At 36.8% G+C, this 27,781-nt stretch overlaps 2 protein-coding genes across 4 annotated transcripts in view; one reads left to right on the forward strand and one right to left on the reverse strand.

Annotated features, from left to right (window-relative positions):
- The window catches only part of LOC139135037 (6-phosphofructo-2-kinase/fructose-2,6-bisphosphatase-like), a 43,965-nt gene extending 34,646 nt beyond the window's left edge, over positions 1-9,319 (reverse strand). For 2 of the 3 annotated variants that reach the window (XR_011552918.1, XM_070702220.1), the window contains exons 1-2: positions 9,119-9,285; positions 6,550-6,713 (exon numbers count right to left, since the gene is read on the reverse strand). Coding sequence is in view for 2 of the 3 variants with exons in the window: in XM_070702220.1 (XP_070558321.1) it covers positions 6,550-6,658 (109 nt within the window). In the remaining variant the exon portion in view is untranslated. Of the gene's footprint in view, positions 1-6,549; positions 6,714-9,118 lie in introns of all 3 variants that reach the window. The other variant, XM_070702223.1, reaches the window with a different exon arrangement.
- Positions 9,320-9,560: 241 nt separating this feature from the next.
- LOC139135040 (ADP-sugar pyrophosphatase-like) lies at positions 9,561-22,080 on the forward strand. Its single transcript, XM_070702227.1, has 8 exons — positions 9,561-9,956; positions 12,744-12,864; positions 14,011-14,118; positions 15,720-15,815; positions 16,124-16,179; positions 16,608-16,653; positions 17,970-18,032; positions 18,310-22,080. The coding sequence occupies exons 1-8, from the start codon at positions 9,576-9,578 to the stop codon at positions 18,408-18,410; spliced, it is 972 nt and encodes a 323-aa protein (XP_070558328.1). The 5' UTR covers positions 9,561-9,575; the 3' UTR covers positions 18,411-22,080.
- The last annotated feature ends 5,701 nt before the right edge of the window (positions 22,081-27,781 follow it).

The following is a 27,781-nucleotide window of genomic DNA, read 5'->3' on the forward strand; positions in this document are numbered from 1 at the left end:
ACGATATGCAATGTTCAGTCTGGATTTTCTCATTGTGGTAGCATTTGCTGCTTTCTCTTTTAGTCTATGAAATACATTTAATCGCTTCTTTGACTTTGAAATTTTATTTTTCAGTCTTTCTTTTTGTTTGTAGTGGGCATCAATTCGTCTATTTTTCTTGAATAAAGCGTTGCTGATTTTCTCTGTACAAATGTATGCCTCATCTAAACGTCTGTTTTTCTTTCGAATAACGTCTTTCTGTTGTTCTTTTGCTTTATATCCTTTATCTAAACGCACTGCTTTCTTTCGAATTACATCTTTCTGTTGTTCTGTTGCTTTGTATTGTTTATCTGTACGCACTGCTTTCTTTCGAATTACATCTCTCTGTTGTTCTGTTGCTTTGTATTGTTTATCTGTACGTACTGCTTTCTTTCGAATTACATCTTTCTGTTGTTCTTTTGCTTTGTATTGTTTATCCAAACGCATTGTTATCTTGTACATGGCCTGATTCTGTTGTTCTGTTGTTTTATATTTTTTATCTAAGCGCACAGTTTTCTTACGAATTACATCTCTCTGTTGTTCTGTTGCTTTGTATTGTTTATCCAAACGCATTGTTTTCTTGTAAATGGCCTGATTTTGTTGTTCTGTTGTTTTATATTTTTTATCTAAGCGCAGTTTTCTTACGAATTACATCTCTCTGTTGTTCTGTTGCTTTGTATTGTTTATCCAAACGCATTGTTTTCTTGTAAATGGCCTGATTTTGTTGTTCTGTTGTTTTATATTTTTTATCTAAGCGCACAGTTTTCTTACGAATTACATCTCTCTGTTGTTCTGTTGCTTTGTATTGTTTATCCAAACGCATTGTTTTCTTGTAAATGGCCTGATTTTGTTGTTCTTTTGCTTTATATTGTTTATCTCTGCGAATTGTTTTCTTTAATTAAGTCTAAGAATTAAGTCTTTCTGTTGTTCTGTTGTTTTATGTTGTGTATGGCAACGTTTAAGCTTTTTTCGTATTTGATCTTTTTCTTTCTCTGTCATTTTATAATCTTTATCTGAACGAACACATTGTTTTCGAATTTTGTCTTTCACTTGTTCATTAGCTTTGTAAGTTTCATCTATCCGCTTGGCTCTTTTTCGAAATAAATCTGCCTGTTGCTCTTGTGCTTTGTTTTCTTCATCACATCGTTTTCTTTTCTTTCTAATTAAATCGGTTTCTTTCTCATTTTGTTTGAAATTTGGATCAGCCCTCTTTTTTTGAATCCATTCTCTCTTGCACTGCTGTCTACATGTAGGAACTGTGATGGAACTTGAAATGGGTTTCAGAAAATCATAATGTCCACTGTCTGGCATGGCATTTCTATAAACAAGATGGATAATTAATGGTCCATTGATATTGCCAACAGTGTCTATGGGGTTATTTGCAGGGTCAAGATGTACTTGGATACATACATTATACACAATAGCAGCTGCAGTCAACTCAATATGACCTGCATATGTAGCTAAACCTGGTTCATGTCTGCTCATATAGTGTGCATATTCCTCTTTCGTTTGGATATGCCACCTTGCATATTCAACTTTGATTACATCTTTATAATCATCCCAATGTGTAGTTAAATAATCAATAACACCAAGTCTGATTTGTATGTGGTAATCTTCAGTATTGTAGATCCCATAACTTATAGCACGATATAGACAATTGCCATCCACTCTGATTGAGACAATCTCATATTGGCTTTTTGGGGAAGACCTTCGGCTCTCCATGTATAATTTCTTTGCAAGGTTTGATGCTTTTTGACTTTTCTTTTTTGTTTTCATATTTGTCAGTGTACTTCTAAAATGTCAAGTTCAATTAAATATATAATGCACGTAAATATTAAATGTTTATTGTCAATGCCTTCACTATCAATGATAGTTCAAAATACGTGCATAGGTGAACTATGAAAAGCTCAGTATTTCTAGAAAGTATTCAGAAGGTACTGTTATTGGATATTTCAGAAGAGTACTTTCAGAATGTGCTTTGGAATACGATTCAGAATAATATTCAGACACTCACTATGTGAGATAATACTCTGTATATTCTAGAACTAACAAGCTCTGCTTGTTAGTATGTATTGTCAATGTCACTGTTGGATGTTGTTGTCAAATGTCTGTGTACTAAGTGTGTGTATTCTGATTTATTTTGGCTCTTTTTTTAATTAGCAGCTGCAGTAAAGACACAGTGAATACCAGTACTGCAAAAGAAAGAAAAATATGTCAGAGATAGGTTGTCTAGCTATGATTCACTAAAATGATTTAAATTTCATATTAAATATTTTGATTTTACATTCAATGCACATTATGCATTTCCTCTGCGAACAACATTCTCCCAATAGCCACTGTAAAACTGAAATCAGATGCGATTCTTGATCAGTGTCATTATTCTAATTCAGCACAGATTTGTGCAATTCTGACATATAAATCCAATAGGAAACTAATACACCATTATCAGTTGATGTTTCAATTGCAGCTGGACTGCACAAAATTCACAATCTTTGTACAAAGTACCAACTATGTTATCATCACCACAAATATATGCATCTGAAATATCATCAGAATAATTTGCAAATTGTTCAAAAATTTTAGAACACTGCTAAACAAATATGGACTAAAGAAATAAAAAATACACACTAAAGATGGGCTAAATTATTGAAATGAAATAACATACCAGTAATAAATATGCATATGTTGAAACAGACTGTGGACTACACTTCATTTTTCAACATTTTAAACTGAAATGTTTAGCCATAATTTGAACGCCACACTATGACACAGAGGGGTAATTTTAAAATTTGTTTTACAACCGAATGAAATTCATCGACCGTCATATCTTGAACACAGAAATGCCTTAATTGCTATATTGTGAATATTTCCCATGGCGATAGCCCACTGTCCGTGCACCGCTGTATGGTTGGAAAGAAAAATGCGCCAGTTACATTTTGCAACACATGGGTTATAAATGTTTGATAATTGTTGTTTATTTAGAAGTGTTAAATGTCTTTACATATTCTTTGCCCCATTTCCGCACGCTCGTATTTCTCTTGATATTGCGTTTACTGAGAAAATTTACCTCATGGCCCCTATCGACATGCGGAAGGGCATGAAAACGCTTCCGCCAATCATAGCAACGATTACGTCTTACGATATCTTGTACTATGTAGTGTCGAATGTATTGGAAAGCGTGCGGAAGAACGCTCAATCTGATTGGGCATAACAAACGCCATTGTGTTTAACGGGAACGAGTTCTATCGAGACATTTTGGCAAGTTTCACGATATCAGTGAAAATACAAGATATAGTAATTTACTAAAGTGAAACCAGGAGGGTCATTTGTTTTCAGACTCGGTATGTTAAAATGAAAATATATCCTAGTTTGAACCATGTAAACACCACATTTCGCTTACTCCGCTATGTCCGTGACGGCACAACCTTACAGGGGCCCCCGACTCGTACTCCACAAAAGTTACGATGCCCAAAAACAACCAAAAATTCTCGCAAATCGGGGTTGAACTTTCAGTTTCCACTATAAGAATCATTTCAATCGAAGTGTGGTAGAAATCAGGGGAACGGTTGTTTTTAATGCACGCCCAAGCCCTAATTGTAAAACAATGGCGTCGTCATCACGCGACTAACATTTTTCGAATGAACTCCGTGAATATTGAAAACACTGTTACAGTCGATCCCTCGTAAATTTAGATACTCTTTTTAAACTAGACCATAATTAGGGCCCATACTGTATACTCGATGTGTGGTGAGATGTTGCCACACGTTTTAACACGACTTATCAGTTTTAACACGACTTATCAGTGACGTGCTTTGGATAACCTTCGAGGCCGTTTCTTTCCGCACACAGCTTCTCACAATCTCACCTCTCATTCACTCACAGTTATTATCGGTACACGCAAAGTTAACAAATGCTCTAAATACGGATACAAGAATAAACATCTTACCGAATGTCGTACTGGCTCCACTGGTCTGACTGTAGATAGACGTAGCAGGAACTGAATCTCGTAGCGACACACAGAAAGTATGGCTGTTCGATGCACGAGGTTGAAAGGCCAACGATGCTGAAGTTGGACTCAGTTTCGGATTCGGTTTCGGATTCGAATAACTGAGAATAGTTTTATATGATTTATCCTCCAGAATTGGAGATTAAAGAAACTACAGAAATGGCCTTTTCTGCTTCATATCTGGACATTTTACTTGAATTTGACTCAAATGGTCACCTTTCTACTAGGCTATATGACAAGAGAGATGATTTTAACTTTAGTATCATCAATTTTCCACACCTCATAAGTAATATTCCACTCTCACCAGCTTTAATATGGGGTATACATTTCCCAGCTTATTCGATATGCTAGAGCATGCAGTTCATATGGTGATTTTGTAAAGAGACATGACCATCTCTCTTTCAAACTATTAAATCAAGGTTACACCAGAGCAAGACTTGTCTCTACATTCAAACGCTTTTTGGCAGGTATCGCAAGCTGGAAGATAAATACAATATCTCTCTTCATCAAATGATCACTGATGGCATCGGTGACATTGGGCCTTAGTTAGTGACCACTACCTATCTGACTTATAGATTGATATATGGCGGGTGCCACATGTGGGGCAGGATGCGCTTACCATTTTCGAATGCGCTTACCATTTTCGAAACACCTGACATCACTTCTTGGTCTTCTGGCCAGAGGTCCATATATCTTTCTTTCATGAATATGACTTTGTTTGTGTACCGTCTATTTACTGTCTGTTCTGTGCTGTTTTGTGTCTGTTTACAACTATTGTCTTGCGAATTCTGACCTACTGTCATTGGATTATGGAATGTTTGCGATTATTATATTTCAAGCTTATGTTATTATTTTTTTGAAGAATATAATAACTACTGATACACAAGGAGATATTTTAACTAGATGAAATTACTGCACAAATAGCATGTATTTTATCACATAAATGTAGCATGTATTTCATGACATAAATGTTTCATATATAATCATAATTTATAAAGTTTAAAAATCAAAACACTTTAGGCAGTAGAGCAAGGAACTGTAATGCATGACTACACAAGACAAAACTGCTGAAAAATCAGTCAAAAGTTACAACTTATGAGCTGTCCATCTCAATTATGGGCATTATGCAGTTCAGACTATTCAAGCTAACAGTACTACGCACAATTCAAAGAAATGCATTCAATGCTATCTTTATTACGCAACATATTAACTGATAGTTTAGTCCGAGAGTTTAGTATGGTACAGTCAAAATGCAATTTATGTAAAACAACATCAATCAAAACATCAAATTAATACAACATATTAACATTAAACCATGTGACACACATTGTGACATATAAAATGATTAAAGTATGTTTTTGTAAATATTGTTTTCCTTGCTCGACACTTCCTTTAAATTTTAAATTAGAGTCCTTTGAAGCTTTCTGTAATTTCTATTTTTTAACCATTTTACTTGTGAATATATGCACACAATTTATGCCATGAAATATCTGCATTGTTTTATTGTGATCTTATTTTCACTTTGTCTAGTGTGATTAGATATTATTTTAGCTGAAAAAAGGTCCAGGGAAAGTAAGGAAAATCCAGTATTCCACAGTGTAACAATTGGCTGAAAATATAAAATTTCTTTCAGTCTCTCGAATCCGAAACCGAATCCGAAACTGAATCCGAAACCGTGTCTAACTTCAGCATCGTGAAAGGCCTTACTGGTTCTGACCATTAGATGGCACCGCAAACACAACTTTACGAACCCCTTACTGCTAACGTACACTCCTATGAGGAAACCCACTGAACACATTTTTTATTTTATTGAAAAAAAATAATCACACATAAAACAGTATTCATGGTGTAGCATTATTTTAAAAATAATTGTTTCTTAACTATGATGTTTCTACAAGCTGATAAAAGTATGGCCATCACATTTGCTTAAGAAGTTCTTGAGTATACTGGTAGTCTTATTACAAAAATTCATTAAATATGCAAATTAGAATTAATTAACCAAACTTACTAAACTTTTACCATAGTTATGCTATAGGGTAATTAAGTATGTGTACAGTCACATCAAATTTGGTTCAATATTTCTTGAGATATAGCCCTATGGCAAAAAAGTCATAAAATATGCAAATGAGCAATTAATTAATAAGCCACACCCACCAAAATCTAATCAGATCTAAGTCTCATCATGATAATACCAAATACCAAATTGCATGACATTGAACTTAGGGTTCTTAAGTTATGAGTGGAACAAAATCTGTCTACGGACGGACGGACGGACGGACAGACGGACAGACGGACAGACGGACAGACGGACGGACGGACGGACAGACGGACACACACACAGACATTGTGGCGACAAAGGACACCTTTGGTGCTTAGCACCACGGTGTCTAAAAAGTGGCATTTTCTGGAGCATGTGCCCGTGTGTTGCCTGTTTGGTGTCCACTTACACAATGAACGCCGCCATAGCTTCGTTCTAAAGCAAGGCTCTGCCTTTAATAGAAAAATTTAAAATGACAGAAACTTACATCCATCATCAGACGCAACAGATATTTGTCTGTCTGGAGATGATATGATAATGCGATGGCCATGCCCATCAGCACCTGGACTCTGGGGTAAACCGGATGTTCCAAGCATACTAATTCAGTCTTGTAATCTTGGACCTATGATCCTTGACATCAGTGGAACTGACCTGTAAAATAAAGTCCACTTGTCAATGTTTATTTTTTCATGATAGGAAATGATCTGTATTGTTAGATGTGAACCATGCACAAGGTACATAATCAGCATCCTAGAGAAAAATCTTTAATTTTTTATTCATTAATATATCTAAAGACTTCCATAAAACATGTTTCGTATTTACTGTAAAAGGCCAGTACAATAACTCTAACTTTTGATGAATTTTTCATTATTTTTATTTTGTATGTGAATTGCAAGTTCTTGTTCTACTTCCAAAAGAATGTTGAAACACCCACTATATTTAGCTTGTCAACTTAGCATCTATATGTGTAAAATGCAGTTGTTACAGTTTACATTTGAATTCTTGTCCAGACCAGAATTTACTCGTCAACAATATATAACAATGCACTTTTTACATGTACAGGCTGAGTTGAATGCTGTGTATGTCAACATGCTTTGTGGCGTAGAACAAGAAATTATGGTTGACAATAAAACAAGAATAGTGAAAAAATCATGAAAAGTTAGAATTACTGGCCCTTTGATAACATGTACCAGTATGTTGTGTGTTTTGCACACATATGTTGTGTTGCTCTTTCCTGACACCACAATATTTTTTTGGAGTTGTCCAATTCAAACTGCATTCTGTCAAATTTTGCAACTATCTTCTTTCTTATACATGTAAAGCAAGGTTTGGGGATATTACTCATTTGGCATTTGCTTTTCGTGTATATTTGTCTTTCTGAGTAACCACACTGTGACTGTTACAGGAAGGATTCAGTTTTCAGAAATCAGATTCATGTCCAAGGTGAACACTTGAAGGTGTAATAAAAATTACCATGGTGTGGTAATGACAAGAAGTGTGCTGTTAAATTGTGGTTTGAGGAACAATGGACAAGATTCCGGCTGCCCCAAAACGGAGCTGCACTTATCTTGCTAGGGAAATTCCATTTAAACGACTGTGGAGCATAAAGTGATATTTACCAGTTTACAACCCTCAACAAAAACCCTGTAGGGTACCTCGAAACAGTCAATTCATTGAAAGGTGCAGCTGTTACAAGGCTAATCACTCACACATTCTGTTGTATTCATACATGTATCGGTATCATATACTAGATAGGTTGTGCTATTCACTACTGACATGTGCTTTTTGTCCCACTTTATTTGCTGTAGGATACATATTAATAGATAAATTGTAATGACACATCTCTTCTCAAGTTCTTGGGGATTTTCTGTTTGGTATAGAGCTTTCTTCAACAAAATAACAACTTGCTCTATGTTTGGAAGCATAACTTACTTGGAATACTCAAAATAAAAACACAATGAGCTTTGGTGAGTGCTCACAGTACCAGGAATGTAGAGTATCATTAAACAGTCGTGTACTCAAATAATTTATTGATAACAATTTACAAGCTCCTGATTTTATTTTTTCAAAAGAGTTGTCAACCACTATTTGAGTGACAGCATTCAGTGGTCATATCACGTGATATTTGACTCCTGTTTTACCTTCCTTTGTTTTGAAAGCCATCGACAACAGGTAGACAAACAGAGTAAACAATTCAAGAGTCCAGGCGAGGGGTCCATTGCGTCATTTTATCGGCCAAGTAATACCAGTACGATGTGACATCATCTGTACAGGGGGGGTGTGGGGGGTAGGGTTGTTGTTACAATGTTACGATCGTGTAGTTAGACCGATAACTGACAGCAGCGACATGTCATAGTAATGATTTTAGTTTGCATTACACTTTGGAAATTTGGTAAATAAATTGCAATCTGGCTGACGTTCCTTTATCTGTTGTAATGCAAATGCGACTGTTGTTGTCGAACTTCAATATACTAGTACCGACTGTCGTTGTGAAAGTGAATTTTCAAACATCACTGAAGAGCAATGGTGAGAAACCCCTTTGCCGTCGACATTATCATCATCATCATCATCATCATCATTATCATCATCATCATCATCATCTGTCATCAGTGTTCTCAGAGTTAGAAGTGGTCCATGTATTATCAGGGGCACGATAACCGACGATAATTGTTTACGACTCAGACTGACATTTACACGACCTTATAGGAGCGACTCACTGCACTGGATTGCCAAGCCGTACTGAGTGGTATTATGACCTTTGTTTTCTCGACTCGGCTGGTCGGCTTGAGTTTGAGTAGTTGTTTTACTCAATAAAGGGCCAACTATGTTAATTTTGGGAACAGTTCTGCAAGTCTGTCCTTAAGTGTCCTTCCTATCATATTAAAAGCATAGATAGCCCTGCTCCTATCTCCATTGTTGAAAGATGCTCATCGCGAAACGAGTTCAGATCACGGCTATCTGCTATCCGGGAAGTATGCCCTGGATATGTAATCGTGCATTCACAATCGCATGGAAGAAAGTCGGTTTATTATTATATTTTTTTAAATGATACGTACCAGCTATGATGCGTCTCCTCAAACAGCTTAACCTTCTCTAGCGCACCAGTGCGTACCCAGAAAGTGAAACGTATTTAAAGGTGATAGGACAAGATTCAATGGCACTTCGTTCAGTCTACGTGCTGTTGATTGTGTTTACACCAGCGAGTTCCGCTATGTAAAAATTCCGCGCAAAATCGGGTCATAAACCTTACGAACTCTGACCTCAGAGCAAGGTCATTCAAGGCTGAAATCAGTTCCTATTAATCCGCCTCCTGAGGGGCATGTAACTTGTAATACACAAGGCCTTCAGACACTTGTTGTCGAACATTTACAACGCTAAATTCAATTTTATGCTTTCACTTTTAACTTCGAACGTACTTTAGAGCTTTCATGAACATACGCACACATATAAAACTTACTTGATATGGGAACTTTGTCTTTGCGAGCGGAGGCATTTCTGAGTGCTACGGCTTAAATGCGTGTACCGTGGGCCCAAATGAATCGCGCGTTGCGCTGTGCTAGTGCAAACCCAGCTATTGTATGTAGACGAGGTGGACGTTTGCATTCGCTTTTCATTTATATCCAGTATAACCAGACAAATTACATTAGCTCTGCACCGATTGGGAATCGCCTTAATGTAAAAAAGGGCTTCCGGAAGCCATACACTTTGTTTCAACATAGCGTTTTGTCATCATCGCAATCACATTTTCATTCTCCGAGTCCAAGAGCACCCCTCGTATTCGATACCAAGTTTATTCGACACCAAAGACTGTTTTCGATATCAAACAGATATAAGATGAACAACAATATCAACAACGGTGAAACCAGTGGGAAATACGAGTTTCTAAAACAAGAGGTGAGAGGAAAGTACATGATTTTGAGGAGTACGCAGTAATCGGCCTCTAGTCTAAAACCATATGCGCATATCTGAGCATGCGCAGGGTGTTCCGTTATGTTGACAAACATTGCGAAGTGTACATGTAAGTCGTGTAAGTGCATTACCACTAGCAAAACTTATGAAGTTCATTGTCCCAGACAGTAAATCTTGAAGTTGAAGATTATGGTGTTTCAATTTCAAACACACACCGTTTCTCACGTTTTGGCAGTAATTTTAGTGTTATTCATTGCTGTGTAGAAGGGAAACAAGGTTCTGAATGGGCGGTGTTCCCTAGACTCTTAAAAAACAAGCATAAACTCTTGTATTTTTCGGTAAATTGGAAGCCAATAATATGCATTTTTTGGCCAATTACTGATGACAACACCATGAACACTTTGCATTGTATACAAAATGATGGGTCAAAGGTCAGAATAGAGTCAAAGTCCTGCTAGAATAAACAAAGATCTAAAGTCTATGATTTATGTATAGTTACTTTGTCAAAAGTCTACACAATGGGAAAGGGGGGACATATATCAAGGACTTTGGCTAAACATGACTTGAAAACATGGCCTACATGGCAAGCCATGCATATTTCACCTAGGACTAGGAGGCTGTACATTGGTCAGCTATGTAATTTACTGACCCCTTATCCTGCCAAGTTTTTGTTTCACCATCACGTCAATTTAGTGAAAACTAGTGAAGCACAGCCTGTCCGGTATGGTGCATTTTAAGGCTCCTAAAACAGTGATACTGAAAACATAAATTTTACAGGCTAAAGCCACTGTGACATTGCAAGCCAAGTGGGTGAAAATGCATAAGGTTTTGGCTCAATACGGCTTTTCACTGCCTTGGCAGATAGGGAAGTGATACTCTTTGACAGGAAAAGAGTTGTACCTATAATAGTGTGGTGTTTTCTCAAAAATAAAATGATTGTGATACAAATGCTCTTCAAAAATCAAGACTACAGCATATAACACACAAATTTTTCTCAGAAGCCACGACCCATGATATTCTAATTGGCAATGAATATGACAGCAGACTTTCGTCATTTCACTTACAAAACAGGATCCACAGAATCCTTAGAATGACTCTTATTGCTCCAACGAAGGAATTTTTCGATCAAACACATCAGGAGACGGTATTTGAATGTTTTCTGTGTTTGACTCAATGTATACTGTTGTGTTTCATGTCTTCTGGTGAAGGTTAAAGGGGAAGCTCTGAAACCTTGTTATGCTTCTTGTATGAAAATCATTCTCAAATGAAATCAAGACTACAGCATAAACAATCTACGAATAGTTTGAATTACTCTAGAGCTCTCTTTCCATTCCTTATCACCATTTGATTTCACGACAAGCAAAGTTGAAACAACTTTCTTCCAAAACGTAAGAACTTTATTGCCAATCAAAATTGTTGTATTTAAAGAACATAATGTGAAAGTTACAAAAAAATTTGACCTGCCCAGAGTGGAATCAAATTGTTTTGAAATGTTAAAAATGGGAGGAAAAAAATGAGGCCAGGAAATCGGTTAATTTACATAAATTTGAATAAATGTACACTTTTTTCCTGTCCAACTTACAACTGCTTGTTATGCTCAAAGGTGAACCCAATCAGCATTTACAAATCAATAAAAATTGAATAAATCTTTGGAAAAAAGTGATTTTGAGCAAAATACGCCATGTCATTTGCAACGGCACCTTAAATTCTTGCATTATTTCTTCTGAAATTGCTTTTTGAAGTGGCCGCAGTCAGTGCTAGTTTTTGCACTGAAATGGAGTACATTTCTTCCTGGTGAAGCAAATTTTTCAAATATTTGAAGATGGTTTTACAGGTTACCTGTTCCCTTACCAACAGTATCACTTCTGCCAATGTGGTCGTAAGGGGCCGTGGATAATTAAAACTCATGCATGGTAAAGGCAACTTCTGTTTTTAGGGGGGGAGGGGGTTTGGGGTGTACTTGGATTACCATGCGCAAAAATTGCACTACAAGTTTTCCTATTGCAAGATCTCGCTACACGTTCGGCGTGTACCAGGCCAGTACGGCACCGGTGCTACACCAGCATTCTTTTGACATGAATCAGTGCATGAGTAAAATAACGTAGCAATCATTATGGATACACTGTTTAATTCATTTCATTCTCTTGGTTGCATCATTGTTGAGATGGTGCTGAACAGAGATTGATTTTAGAAGGGGTATGCTGGTGAGGGCGGTCCGTTGTGTATGCATGATTTCATAGTGACGTAATTACCGATTGTTGGATACAGATACAGAATGAGGCTTGGTTGGATTTTCGGACTTCCAAACTTTCGTTTAGGGGAGAGGGAAGGGAGTTGAGGACAAACGCACTTAGTTTCCGTGTTCATGTTTAAATTATCCACAGCCCTAAGCTGGACACCAAGTGTTGTATCTCACTCTATGGAATCAAAATTTCTTAAACATCAAATTTCAGTCATAGTTGGTAGACCACCATTCCATGAAAAGTATTTTCAAAAACTAATGATCGATCTCGTAATGTTAGGATTTGCACTGTGCTACAATTTTTGTAAAATTGTTTTTAAAACTATGAAGAAATGGGCAGATGGTGGTTAGCATAGATCTATCAGTAAAAATGAGGAAAAAATCTCCAGGGTTATTCCAGCAACATTTCCTTCATATGAACAAAACTAAGATGTATTTTTAGGTGTACATAACCTTTATTTCAATTCTTTATTTTAAATAACGAGATATGATGACACTATCAACAACTGTGGGTTTTTTTATCTGCACAGCCGATGTGTACTGGTAAATGGTTGTCTCTGAACAAGACAACCTACAGAGATCAGCGGGGCAAGGAGAGAACGTGGGAAACTGTTGAAAGAACAACCAGAGGGGAAAACATCAAAGTTGACGGTAAGATATCAATCAGACTATGTCACAAAGCACTTGTCCAACATTCTGAGAACTAATGTAGTGTCAAGTGAGTGAATATAATATGTACGGTGCCTTTGTATTTTGCATATTAAACCATATATATGAAATTCAGATCATCGTGATACAGACATCAAGCTACTTTAATTTGGATGTGAAATCACCTGCGTAAACTTTTTAAATACCTGTACATGAGTGAGCGAATCCAGTGGTCATTAGGACCAGCAAATTTTCTTGAAACAGTGAACTTATCACCAAATACTGTAAACTCAGTCTGTAAAATTTTCGCTACGATAAATTTTCATGATTTGATCAGGCAAGATATATGCTTTTTCCTTTCTTAGCAGTCACAATCTCCTTTGCACACTGAGCACTACAAATTCAGTATCCTCTGCACCAATATTGTGGAATGTCATTTTCGCAATTTTTCAGGTCCTGCCAAAATTCACAAAAATTTACCGTCAGCAAAGATTTTTTGCTTTACACTACTGATGGGCTTTTGCAATAAAGAACGTATGCAGGGCTTGGAACCATGACTGCTGGTCCACTTGACTTGCGTGTATACTGGTCCAAGGCCCACCAAACACTGAATGGCTATGTAATGTGCAACTGTAGTTTAGATATGCAGATGCTCAGTGTCTAACTACAAACAGCAACTCAACTACCAGCTAGTGATACATCTTGGAATCAAACACATATCATTGATTTTGTATTTTTCAAAAAAAATAGAATAAAACTTGTCCTTGAATTTCCTTGGCCATGCAATCAAAGGAGCAAAACACGTTTTTTCACACTTTATTTGAACTTGTAACTTTCCTCACCAAATTCAAGATGCCCATGCAATACTGTTGAATAGAAACAGAGGCTAAAAGAAGTATTCATTGTGTAAGAAGACAAAAAGGATAGGTTACAGATTATCCACAAATGAAATATTGAAATGTAGAAATATCTACAGCAGCAGTTTCAACCCCTTAAAACATTCAAGATCGGCAAACAAAGAAACTGTGAACTTGGGAACAGTTCTCAGATTTTCTGTAGCCATAGCTATACTTATGGTTTCTATATACATGTATGTTTACACCAAGGGTGTAAGTATTGAAAGAACCTGTGCTGTGCTCTTCTCTACAGCTGTATGTATGATAGCAGTGCTGAAAAGAGTGTTACACTATGATTGTATGGTACTTGTGAAACAGTATAGGCCAGCCATGAAATGCTACACTGTAGAGTTCCCAGCAGGTATGTAGTGTCACACATTATAGTCATATTTTCCCAAAGGGTCATAAGCGTTATTTTAAGCTCCCATATTGCCTCATATAATTTTAGTCACAAAGTCTTATTATTTCAAACTATTTATCAGTCGTCTTTAAAAATTGTTTATGCAAGTCCTTTGTGATGACATAGTTTAGATATATGCCTATTATGATGAAATCTGCAATGTGTGTAAGACTTATACAGGACCAGCAAATTTTCGGTTTTAGAATTTTCATCCTTTTCACAGATTTCTAAAAATTATGATGTAAACTGTATGGGAATGACAGTGTCATTGATGTGATTTTAATACATGTAGCAAAGAAAGTTCCGAGTGTTCACTTTCCCTATACACTAGTAGCAGCTTTTTGACATTGGTTATTGTCTTGAGTTGTACCATATGTGACAAAATCAAAATCTACTGTGCTACCACGAGGATACAATAAGTAGATGCTTCTCATTTAAATTTAGGTCATCATCCAGTTATACTATGTATGACTGCCATCCTAGACAATGTGTGAACTGTAGGATCTGTTGAATAAATGGAGTTAGAGTCAGATACAACCTATTTTACAAGCCTGTGTTTTTACACAGGATACATCAGGAATAGTTTTTGCTGATGAGGCAATTTTGTAAACTGAAAAGCTTTCATCAATAGCCTAGAAAAATGTTATCAAAAAGTCACCCGAGTTACTGGTACTAAAAGGTGCACACAGTGTGTACAGCTGTTGCTTTTTACTGTAATTTTACGATGGGAACTAAAGGCAGATGTTGTATGCTTTCGTGATAATCATGGTTGATTGATAGTTTAGTGGACATGTACTCATATATACATGTAATTTCAACAGCTGTCCAAATTTAAAATTTTTGAAATTGGTCTGCTCCGACCACTAGAATGGTCACATTGCAAACAAAGTTGATTTTGCACAGAGTGAGACTTCCTTAACTTTGGGCACATTCAAGATGGATGTCCATGTCCAATTAACCTATGCCTGTGGTGAACACAGAAAGCTGGTTCTCATTTGACTTTTTCACCACTGCTCAGTGTTTACACCCATTATTATGTAGAGTTTATTGAGTACAATTCCTCACTATAACAGATTTTATTTGGCTCAAACAAAAAAAATGACATTTTTGAGATGTAGACATTGTTGTGCCTGAATATATATATATATATATATATATATATATATATATATATATATATATATATATATGTTATATTGGGAATCAGGGAGTTTATAAAAATAAGAAAAGACCATAACATGTTTTATCAATGTATGTACTTGAAGATTCTTTTATTTACTAGTGTCAGAACTTTATTTTGTTCAATTCAATGAATTTGTGACTTTTTTCACTCAATGATATCTCTGTGTGTATTCCCAGTGGTGCATGTATGTCAGTGTGTGTTGCTTGGTGCTATCTCCATCTCCAAACTGGTCTTCTATTGTCATCCTGCAACATAGAATTCAGGTATGCTGTACACAATTATCTGCTCCACATGATAAAGATAGGTCAATCCAGGTACGGTAGTGACTGATAGGGTCCATCCAGGGACATGTACTGATATTATAGTGTTTCATTTTTAGGACTCATAGACCCTAATGAAAATATTGAAGAGGCTTCACTCAGAGAACTGAAAGAGGAAACAGGTTACACTGCCACAGTCACACACAAAGGAACAGGTGAGACAATTATTGAGTTATTCGTATAGAATCCTTCAGACAGTCAGAATTCGCCAATCATGCAAGATTTTTACTGACAACCATAAAACCTACTACAGAAACCAGCTCCAAGCAGTTCTGCTCGTGAATTCCAGTAAGACAGTGTTTCTTAAACTTTATTTTACCAGTGCTTTGTACCAATTTAAAGCAGTGGACTGTTAAATAATCAATTTTATTACAGCAGTGATGTAAGCTCTGGGGTAATCTTCTAGCATTTGCATTTGATTCCTGTTGACAATCACTTTTCTTTTTTTTCCTCCATTTTTCAGTCTCTGCGCTTGACCCTGGTGTTTCAAACTGCAATGTTGTTCAGGTTTCATTGCAGGTAAGGACAAAATGACATTGGTGTGGAACAGTCCAGTGAGGATAAGGTGTTCAAAGGTTTTCTTTCAAATCTGCATTTCATACTTGTCAGCTGTCCAAACTCTAATTTTAACATGTTCAATACAGTTTCAATATCGACCCTTTGAGCACCGAAGTCAATTTTTGTTGCCTACATAAAATATACCCCAGTCATTTTGCTAAAATTTTGATAATACAGTGTAGCCAATGAAATGTTATGTTCATTTGGTAAAAATTATTTAAAAAATTACAGAAAAATTTATAAAAATTAGTAAAATGTTGCAGTAAAATTTTGGCGGGAAAAATTACAGCACTCAAAGGGTTAAAATGTAACTCACAATTGAAGGTTTATGAACAATTCTTAACCATTGAAAAATCCAGGGTGAAATCACAAATTTTTCTTTCTCTTAGATTGATGGTGATGATCCAGTCAATGAAAAACCTCGTCAGAATAAGGGTAAGCATTTCAACCATTATGTCGCTAGTTCTGTGGTTAGTCGAAAACAGATTTTGAAAAGAAAGCAATCATTGATATGCATATCCCTTATCCTGCCAGGCCCCTTATCCTGCTTGTTAATCATAGTGTTACAACAGAAAAAAAGGTGGTGAAGTCAGCGATTTTCTCTAAAATCGAAATTCATTAAAACTAATCACTAAATTGAGTGATGAAGTACAGGTGTAAAAGTTTACAGGCTGCACATCTCAGCTGGGATGGCACAAACTCCCTGATTAGTCTCCAGAGTTGAGTCAGAGTGGCAAAGTGATGGGTGAGGTTTGCAGAGATCACAGAACAAGCCCAGCATGAGTGTGAAGGTCTTGAAATAAACACTGAAGTGATCCCGAACAGTCCGCTTAAAATCTGCACTGTTCTGTATTTGTACTAAATGATTCTATCTGGAGGATATAAGAACAATCTAGATTTGCTATTGATACGGTATGCTAATACTGTTTTAAAAAATATCTTAACTTGTAGTAAAGATGACTGTTTAGAAAGTTTTGAACATGACTAATTGAACTCAAGGTCATGGAGGAGAATGGCCTTAAACACAAAACCTGCAGAATGTTCTAAACTAAACTCAGGTCATGGATGGGGAGAATGACCTACCATAACAATAGAAATTTAAATATGGTTGGTGCGGAACTTACTTTTACAGTCAAGGTTATCTCAGTTCTTTTGTAATCTTCACTGTCTATCATGATTTGGTGAAAGTGATGGATATACATGTATTACATGCCTCGATGTTGGTGCAAATAAGTGCATCGATTTGAATAGGAACTTCCGGGGAGTTAGCAGGCATGTAAATGATATACTGACCAGTTTCCATAGTTACCCAGTCCGATGAAGCCCTTCGACGTTTTCGACGTCAAAGTAGACGCTTAACACTAGACGTAAAATATCAATACGCACACTGCTATTTTGACTTTCGTTAAAATCTGTTTGATGTTGGTTGATAATGGTAAAATTATTTGAGAATGCCCTGCATGTAACTAAATGTCATATAGCTTCAACTGTGAAAGGCATGTAATAAATATATTTATTGTCTGAATACATGGGTTTATGTGCCTTCGCAGCAGTAGACGATTTACCCTCCTAGCGTCGGGCAAATTGTCACCTGCTCTCAGGCACATAAACCCATGGCATGTATTCAGGCAATAATATATAACATTTATCTGTTGAACACATGATTCCATTTCGAAGATTCTCAGAATCGCAAGATCTGGCAGTCAAATCTGGACACAGACAGAAATAAAGTTTTAAATTTCTTGTTTCAGATGATTGTGAGTCAATAGAAGTTCTTCTACTTCCAATCCGTGGACTAATATACCAGCTACAAGGTACATTTTGTATGTCTCATTGAATGAAATGAATGTAATTTTATCATTCTCATTTTAAGAAAATTACACACTGCACTATATTGTGAAACATGTTTCATCTTTTATGTACCAGTGGGAATTTAAGTTTTCAGCTATCTTGAGGACTATGTAAAAGGTAGGACGTCAGCAGTGCCCTTGTGAGGCTGTGTTAAACTATCCACCTTTCTTGAACATGGCCTGTCTGTGGAAGGATAGCGATGAAATTTTTATTGAGCTCTGCTCTTATTTCCCCTATCAGATTTGGCCGAAGATGGTAAAGTTGTGATCGATTCAAGAGTATATGCGTATGCATTGGGCCTTCACCAGTCCAAGGAGTTCTTCAACACAAAGAAAATGTGAAAATGGTAAAAACAAATTCAAAAGATGGTCTTGCTTTTTTTTATTCAATTGTCTTATATTTTCAAAAGGATTTAATTAGTGCAAGTAGTTATTCCAGCATAGCTGATTCGCATAGCATTTCAAAACAGAGAGACGTTCAGGATAACCTCCGTTTTTTAAACCACCGTAAATTTTCATCAATGGTAGAATTTCTACAAGGAATAAGTTTTTGGGCATTTTTTTTTTACAAAGGAAACTTTAAAATTTTTCAGGATCTCTGGATGGTATCTCAGGTTCTTGTTTTTCTGAAAGCCATTTGAAATATTTTCGTAATTCATTGATATCATGTCCCTTGACATAGTGTTATGGAGTAGGGCTAGAGCCACCCAAATGTGCCCCTTGACGTGGGCATTGTTCTACTTATGAAGATTATATATGTTATGACTATTTTATATCATAAGTGTACCTTCTCTTGGATAAAAAAATGCACATTGGTATTTTGTCCACTCTCTGGCCACCTGCTCCTATAAGACAGTTAGTGTGTTACCATGGTTACTGATGGCAATACCCAAACTTGAATAAGAATACACGTTCTACTGTGCTTGTTAGTGGTAACGTGTGTGTTTGTTGGTGATGACGAAGTTCACTTAAATTCTGGCCACAGGCTGTCGTCTTAATTAATGTAACGTGAATTGAAATCTGTTAAAGGAGGGGATCAGAGATCGAACTCCCAAAATCCCTTTAGATATTATAACCTATGGTGCTGATATGATTTGTGTAAGAGTGTGTCTAGTACTAGGTCATTGATAGCAACTAAGTTGGTTGTAGAGATTTGAGTTTACCTGGCTGGTGTCAAACATTTTGAATGATTCGCCAACCCAACTTAGACTAATCAAAGTATAACGTATCTTGATGAGGGTGTGGGACACTGGTGACACGCTCACCTGTTAATTAGTTCTTAAAGAAATTCCGTTTGTGATTTTTTTATTCTAAGGTGTAGCAATTTCGTATTATTCTTAGATTCTTATGGTAACTATAAAAAGTATGATCAGCAGCCAAGTGCTAGGTTTTCAACAGTCATCACATGCTGCAAAGATGAACGCACATCATACTGGAATTCATTCATTATAGTGATAAAGAGATACATATATAATCATTGTTCACATAATGAATTTTTTAAATATGTTTAAATGAAAGGAATGGTGAAAACAAGGTAATTGCTATAGACAAAAATGTTAGAATCTTATTCTAATTTACTGCCACAATCTCTTTAAAACTGTGATTTTCAGAATATTTCATGTACAACAAATGAACTTCATAATTATTGAAGTGAATGGGTGAGAGGGGGAAATCGGGGATGTTTTCAGATGTGATTCAGAATTCATCAAATACAGTATGTTGTGACACTGCCAGGTTCCTTTGGAAATTGTCTGTTTCTAATTGGAGTTCTTCTGGTGATGTTTGTGATGTTCATATGATGATGACACAGGGTGATTTTAGTGAGGTATGGAGCAAATGGAGAGATAATCAGAGTTCATGCCAATGCTTTGATACGACAGCCTGGAAAAAATAAATTCCATGAGAGTACAAACTGATGTAAAAGTCCAGGCATTGCCAAAATGCAGCCACTGTACACCGTTTATTCTTTGGTGTCAATACTGCATATCCAATGACTGTTACCCGTATATGGTCATTCTCTTTTTGACTAACTCACAATGCTTGACACACTTACTGACCCTCAGATTCTCAAATCTCATTTCTCTGATTCTGAAATATGATATTTCTTATCACTTTTATGAAAAGTTGTTCTGGATTACCAAATGCAATGCTTTCAAAATTGAAAAGTCATTAAAGATAAGGGGATTATAGCTTGAGTGATACAAGTGTACGCAGCTGCAATATACAAGATAAACTGATACTCTGTTGAGAAAAACCTCAGCGAATTCACCCAGTATCACCATGTTTTTAATAGTGGTGACATTGTTCCCAGAGTCATCCTGAATTTCATCTTCTGTAAAGTAGTGTTTTGTTCCAGTTATATCAACTTATTACCTTTATCCGTAAGCCAAGTATGAACTTCAATGTCATGCATGTCACTGGCCACTGTGCTGTCTTCGTGAAATACATTGAACAAAAAACGATCATAGAAGTAACTGTCAACATTGCTATATTTTATCTGCGTATCGTAGTTTCATTTGAGAGGGGAGCGGAGGGGAAGGGGGGGGGAGGTTTTGAGGAAACCAAGATCTGCATTCTTTACGTACTATGACTACCTTGTCTCTTATTGTCCCATTTTCCACCCCACTTCTATTACTGACTCTTTAAGTCCTGGGGTAAACTTCCGTGAATCAATTTACAGTTTTCCAGTTTAAAATTTTATTTCACAATTTAATCAGCTCTTTTCAGGACCACTGCATGATTTTTCATCCTGATGTTTTAAACAGCGGGAACTCGCCAGTTTTAAGGGTGAATACACACGTGACTGTCAACCATATTTAGTGAATTTTCCATGGAATTGCCACAGAATTTTCTTTTAATCAAGAATTTTGATTTTGCTGAAAGTGGAATGCTTACTTTTGAGCGCATCATTCCACGGGAAATACTGGGGTGACAGGTCATGTAGAGGTCATGAAAACAGGCTGTCAATCAACTGCCATGACAACCTTCTACATCGTATTCAAAGTTGTGTCCATGACTTTTACATTTATATGAATTCACAACGGTGTATCTATTTTACTGTCATAAAGTTGGAAAATATAAAGCCATGTATTGAATTTCTTTGTTTGATTTCAAAGAATAGCTCTAACCATAGTTTTGTAGTCATAAAATTTAAAAAGCGATTTAAGTTTTGTAAACTCAAATGTTCAAGAAATCCTTGTGTAGCATTTGTTCCTGATACGGAATACATTCATGTGAATCTCCAAGACGTATTGGCTGACTAGTAATTCTTCCTCAAGTAACCTTCAAATATGTTGTGAATTTTTCAAAGAAGCCTCCAAATATACAATAAGCATTTCAGGAGTTTCCAGATGTTTTGAAGCCAACTTTACTTTCGAAGGATAAACTTAGCATTCAAAATATTTACTTTTCTGTGATTTTAATTTAAGGACAACTCCATCGCACACACTGTGATGTTGAAGGGTAAAGCAATGTCTTACCATAAGGTTTAGTTTAAGTGCTTTCAATAAGAAGATTTGTAGTTTTTATTGATCTGCTCAGCAACACTGAGTTACATCATGACTTCAAGTATCTCAAGTTAGAACAGTATCAGCCATTTAGCCATGAAATCAGTCAGATATGAAAGTATAACTTTCCTCAAATATGTGAAGTCCTACCCTTTTTTCACCCACCCCACTTGGTGTGGTGTTTTTACTGAATTAATTCATGAGGTACAGCAAAATTAATTGAAATGGAATTCTGTATCTCTGACTTGCTCTGTCAGTTCACATCATTGATGTTTGTATGATTTATGACAAGCCAACATTGCCAGGGTGTATGACATCAGCTAGTTAAGATCCTCTATAAAATTACACATTCCTGAGATTTGTTAATTATCATGTCTGCCAATTTTTCTTTCTGTCAAAGAACTCTGTAGATTGTGAAGTCTTTGTAATATGCTTCACATGCAATTTTCAAGGGCAGTAATATTGTTAACAAGTGGGGAACAATAAAATGGTGTTTCAACATGAAATTAACTTTTTACTGTAGATTTTGTAGCATGCAAGCACAGGTTAATGTGGAGGATGAGTGCGTGTGTATGTGTGTGTATGTGTCTGTGTATGTGTACATTATATAAATGTCAGTTCATGCTTGTGTAAGCACAGGGAACCCAGAAATCTGGTGGTTGTTGTTGTTGTTGTTGTTGTTGTTGTTGTTGTTGTTGTTGTTGTTTGTATTGTTGTTTATTAGTCATGTTGTTGTTATTGACCAATAAAATTCAATGAACATTATTGTTGTGTTGTTGTTGTTTCAAACGTAATTTTTAGATGTCATAAGAAACGCTACATGGACACTATCATTACTTGGCCCGATACAACTCTCTGCCAACGTAACAACAGTTATGTCCGTTGAATTTTATTGTTCAACAACAACAACAACAACAACAACACGACTAATAAACATAACCAACAATACAAAGAACAACAACCAGATTTCTGGGTTCCCTGTGATGCAAGACACCAATCAACTTTTCGTTGAAGATGTCTATCTATTCTCCCTTCTGTAGGAGCTGACCACATTGCATCTCACAACAGAATAACTATTGCTTTAACCGAGGACGGTAGCATCATCGTAAACCACGCGCCCCTTTACGGCAACAGCTTGGCGCTACCCGCAAAGTGGCCGTGGTTGATGTTAATGCAAAGGGGATTCAATCTCCGATGATGACGATGACGATGATTAAATATTTAAAAATGAAGATAAATAAACATATATTTGGACTCAGTAAATTTGTTGTTATTGTTGTTGTTGTTATTGTTGTTGTCGTTGTTGATACTATTTGCAGAAAAGAACAAAGTATGCGCTGCAAATTTCAACACAGCCTAACTATACATGTGCGTCGCAAATTCAATACAGCCTAACTATACATGTGCGTTGCAAATTCAATACAGCCTAACTATACATGTGCGTTGCTGCCTAACTATACATGTGCGTTGCAAATTCAATGGCTGTATTGAATTTGCAACGCACATGTATAGTTAGGCAGCAACGCACATGTATAGTTAGGCTGTATTGAATTTGCAACGCACATGTATAGTTAGGCAGCAACGCACATGTATAGTTAGGCTGTATTGAATTTGCAACGCACATGTATAGTTAGGCTGTTAGGCTGTGTTGAAATTTGCAGCGCATACTTTGTTCTTTTCTGCAAATAGTATCAACAACGACAACAACAATAACAACAACAATAACAACAAATTTACTGAGTCCAAATATATGTTTATTTATCTTCATTTTTAAATATTTAATCATTGTCATCGTCATCATCGGAGATTGAATCCCCTATGGTTAATGTAGGTCTGCGGAGCGGAAATTATGCTCTGGCTGGCGAGAATGCCGTGTAACCGTTAGAAATAAGGTGTTTCCACCTCAATGCTGTGACCCAACGTATGTGAATGTAACTATATTCCTCGGCGACTAACTTTGTTGTATTTCCTTTTTTCATGGTGCTCTGTTGTCATCGATGTCTGTGATGAAATAGCAGGTTTCATCTAAATTCTACACAATGTCTTGTTTGGAGTGCTGTGATCTCCTATCGACCCTGGTGGAAGAACTAGAGAAAGATTTTCAACTCCTTTGTGTTATCTCAGCACTATGGTTTTCAGCCAGTTCTTCTAAATCCTTTCTTTTTTTTATTGAAATGACAAGAAATGAGAAACTTAAAGTAAGTGAAATCATCGTATATGATTGCTGCCATTCCAAATATGCCAGGGTTTAAAAGTTGAAAGTGTTGGGCAAGCCACTGAATAGCCAGGCATTAGTAGTCGTGGTAAAAGGCTAAGCCACAGTCCCTCTATCCACTGTATCCACCGGTTCTAGCCAGTCCCTTCTCGAATGTTGGAGTGCCCTCATACGACGAGTATACGAATCTACATTCCAGGTGGCCTTCTCGTTGTTTTTCCAGGGATCCGCCGTGTGTATCGGGCATTGCATAGATCTTAGGTAACTTGAAGTGACATGCGCACTCAAGCTCTCACCCACATATTATTTTCCTTCAAGCTGTTCTCGTATGTCTGCTGTCGCATATCTGTTTTGCATGTGCGTGTTTTGCTGTAGTTTACAAGAAATAAGCTTAGGTATACAGTACATAGGCCCCATTTTATTTTATTTTTAATCGTTTGATGGCACACTAAAAGTTTCCTTGCTTGTTTTGTTTGTTTGTTTGTGTTTACAAACATTATTCCATAAAAATCAGGCTTAGGGCAATGAATATTCGGTAGGGTTTCCACGTGTGAACATTTATTTTCAAAATGAGAAATCCTGTCCGGTTATTCTTTTCCTCGGATACAAATATTTGTAACAATTTTTTACACCTTTACATGACTTGTCCTCTTGTGACATTTTAAGATAATAATTAAATTCTCCCAGTTTGGAATAACCTAAATTTTACCTCTCGGTGAAAATATGTAATCTTTTGGTTGAGGTTTAAGCTTTCGGTTCACTTCCAGGCAGTTTGTCACACTGGCACGTACCGGTATCGTACTCGACTAATTAAGCTTGTCCTGGAAAATGGTTGAACTCGCATCTTGTCGAATCATTGGGAAAACACGTTTGGAAAGTGGAAAAGAGTTTTTATCTCACCACAGAGTGACAATTGAATTGGTGCTTCTGTATCTCCGGGTACTGCCTTCGATCCACTGAGACTAACAAATTATTTGAAAAAGCGATATCTGTCGTAGACTGCACGGGCGATCTCATCCTAAGAAAACGGTAGCAGAGCTCTCGGTAGTCATGGATTCCAAGCCCGATGATAGCACCGCGCAGCCACGATCAGTCGTTGAGCAATCTTTTGACAATCTTTGAGGAGAAGGATATTACAATATGCTTGAAGGCCCTAACTGAGGTGGCTATTCGCAAGAGACGTTTGGACTAGATCAGTATGGGGAGATAGCCGGAAAAAATTAGCTTATAAATGTCGTTTTTAATTAATGGCATTGAACACTGCATGTGAAAACTCTTGAGATCCGCAGGGTACCTGCGATAAAAATGGGTATTTTTGTCACCACAGCCAGACAACATTTTCAAAAGGACGTCTTAAAGGTAACTAAAGGCGATCGCCTCACTCTGTGTAGCTTTAATCCACATGATATCAATATTACATCAATATACGTCGCTGCCCTTTCCATCTTTCTATTAAATCTGACCCTCAGTCGATGACGAATTGGGCGAAAAATATCATCCACTATATATTATGAATGACCACAATTATGCTTTATACATCTTAATCTGTTCTTTTTAAAAACGATTCTATAACTTCAAGGCTCTTTGGTGTACCTTGCTTGCTGATGCAGTTGAACATATCTTCAAATGCACCAGTCAGTCACCTGTCGAGCATCATCAGATTTGTGCATCAAACACGTATAGGCCTACTTGTAAGTTTCGAAGACAGTTGATGGTCAGAGGCTGGCAGCTATACAGACCAGTATAACGCCACCAAAGTTCTTAATTACGTCTCATGGATTACTGATCATTTTGATCTTCTGGCGTGCACAAGCAATTTCTGACAGAATAAAAGGACAAAAGTGAGTCAAATAATCATAGGTTACTTGAGATTCACACACAGTTGTCGATTTCACAGAGAAGGAAAAGGACAATCACAGACATCAATACAAGACCGCGCTACGGCCCAGCCCTTTTCTAGGATGTAGTACAGCATGCAGAGTAGTGGTTGCATATTTCACTGATGAACTCGCATATCGAACGAAATTTTGGCAGTATTTGTTGAGATGCCATGGCCATGACAAATTCATAATCGTGCAAGCTCGTGCTCAGAACCTGAAGAGTTATTTCTGAATTAATCAGTTTGTGTTCGCGTGTTTTACTTATTTTGAATATATATTAAACTCTTTGTAATTACGCAAAATTGCTTATTAGGCAAATGGTTTGCGGAAACTTTCCAATTACCCTGCTGCTCTTCTAACACCTTCAATATCTGCAGCAAATTGAAACATGAAAACAAATAGCCTATATTAGCTTAGTAAAGTCCTGAGAATATGTAATCTGATTCCATGCAAAATGGAAGCGAATAAAGAAGCAATACCACATACGCTCTATATGTAATAACTTAAGACAGATTTAGCTCAGCTCTTAAAACAAGAACACATTCACTTGACACCTCATATGAATTTGAGAAATTGTCGCTGGCACTTTCTGGTCACATGAGCAATACATATATCTGAATGCTGTCATATTTGCGATAGTTTCAGATTTCATGGAATATGGTCAAATGTCTGTATAAGTACGAGCATGAGGACTTCCGAGCAGTGATTCACCCACAACAGAATGAATTACGCTAAACTTACTCTCAAATGAAAAAAAATAACCTGTTAGACTAGAAAAAATAAATGCATTGTTCCTGGAATCATCGCTTCTGATTAACTGGAGTTTCTTTACTAATCCCCTCAAATTTCCCTCAATTTCTTCGGCATTAACCTCGTTCCAAAGCTGTACCTAATTTCAAAAACAGTTTTGTTGTACGACCATTGGACTTGTGCAAGCCACGCCGCGACTTGCATGGGGGTAATATTCGTAAAGAACTCACTCGCCACTCCGGTTCCTTTGCCAGAAAATTCAGATCAGAGGAATGATATTTTTGTCGGTCCCTTGAAAGTTGATTTCATTATTGAAAGATGTTGCTTTTATGATGGGTCAGCAGGAGGATACGCTATTTATTTCATCTAAGATTTGACATAATTTGTGCGAGCAGTCAGGGCAACCATACTTCCAGATTTCCTAACCTTTCCCATTCCCCTTCAAGTTCTGCAAATTCTTGACCGCGGAGTGACGTCAGTAGGTGAAATGCACGTGAACGAGGTGAATGAGAGATCAGACGTTACGGAAGAGCGAATGATACAGAAATTGTGTGGAAAAAGTAGAACTAAAAGTTATGTCATTATTATGTATGTTGAAACTTTGAATATTGGTTTGGTGGTTGAAAATCCGAACTTCAATTGTTTGTTTTAACCGCGCTGACGCAAAAACGACGTAAGAACCCGCAAGTACCCGGATGGCCCGCAGGCGAAAATATCTTCAGCAAAAGCAGCTGGACTTTATAAAATATCAACCCTTTTTAATAATCAAATTTTCCCATTTTTTGTGATCCCCAGCATCAAGATAACATATCACAAAATTTCTTTCGGAGGCGTTGGAATCGATGGGCAGCGCAGATTATGAATAAATTACTTTGCTTCGATCGGTGATCTTAGTTGAGTGTATAGTTGTAAAGGATAGCAGCAATGTGAAATCAGCGTTTGACTGATCACGTTACGTTGACTAGAAGGCGAAACGAGTAAATCTGTGTGGTGAATTTAGAAAACGAGACAATGAATAATTAAACACTTAGAGGTATCCGATGATCTTTTGATTTTGATACATGATACTATGCATGTTTTCAACGACTCTCATATATTTTATGTATAACTGTTGTGCAACTGAACCACTTGTGTGGGACGAAAACATCCAAGTGCGTAATGCTTGGCAAAAGGTGAAAACAAATATGTTGTCGTTGTGAGTATCGATGGTATAATGCATCCAATGCGATGTGATTCAGCAGCGTTTATTGCAATGGGTGAATAAGCTTATGTGTGTGGAAGCTTGGAGGTAGCACAGTGCCTCCATGTTAGAAGGCATTAGGGTAAATTGTGAAATTTGCCATGTATTAGGGTGATCATTGA

This window comes from Ptychodera flava, chromosome 6 (assembly GCF_041260155.1).
Source record: "Ptychodera flava strain L36383 chromosome 6, AS_Pfla_20210202, whole genome shotgun sequence".
NCBI lineage: Eukaryota > Metazoa > Hemichordata > Enteropneusta > Ptychoderidae > Ptychodera > Ptychodera flava.

What these genes read in the sequence shown, in the direction of transcription:
- LOC139135040 (XM_070702227.1), top strand. Translation starts at nt 9,576, where the DNA reads ATGCGTGTACCGTGGGCCCAAATGAATCGCGCGTTGCGCTGTGCTAGT. An exon ending in ACGAGTTTCTAAAACAAGAG is followed by an intron (nt 9,957 to 12,743) that starts GTGAGAGGAAAG and finishes TTATCTGCACAG; the next exon opens with CCGATGTGTACTGGTAAATG. An exon ending in ACTAATATACCAGCTACAAG is followed by an intron (nt 18,033 to 18,309) that starts GTACATTTTGTA and finishes TTCCCCTATCAG; the next exon opens with ATTTGGCCGAAGATGGTAAA.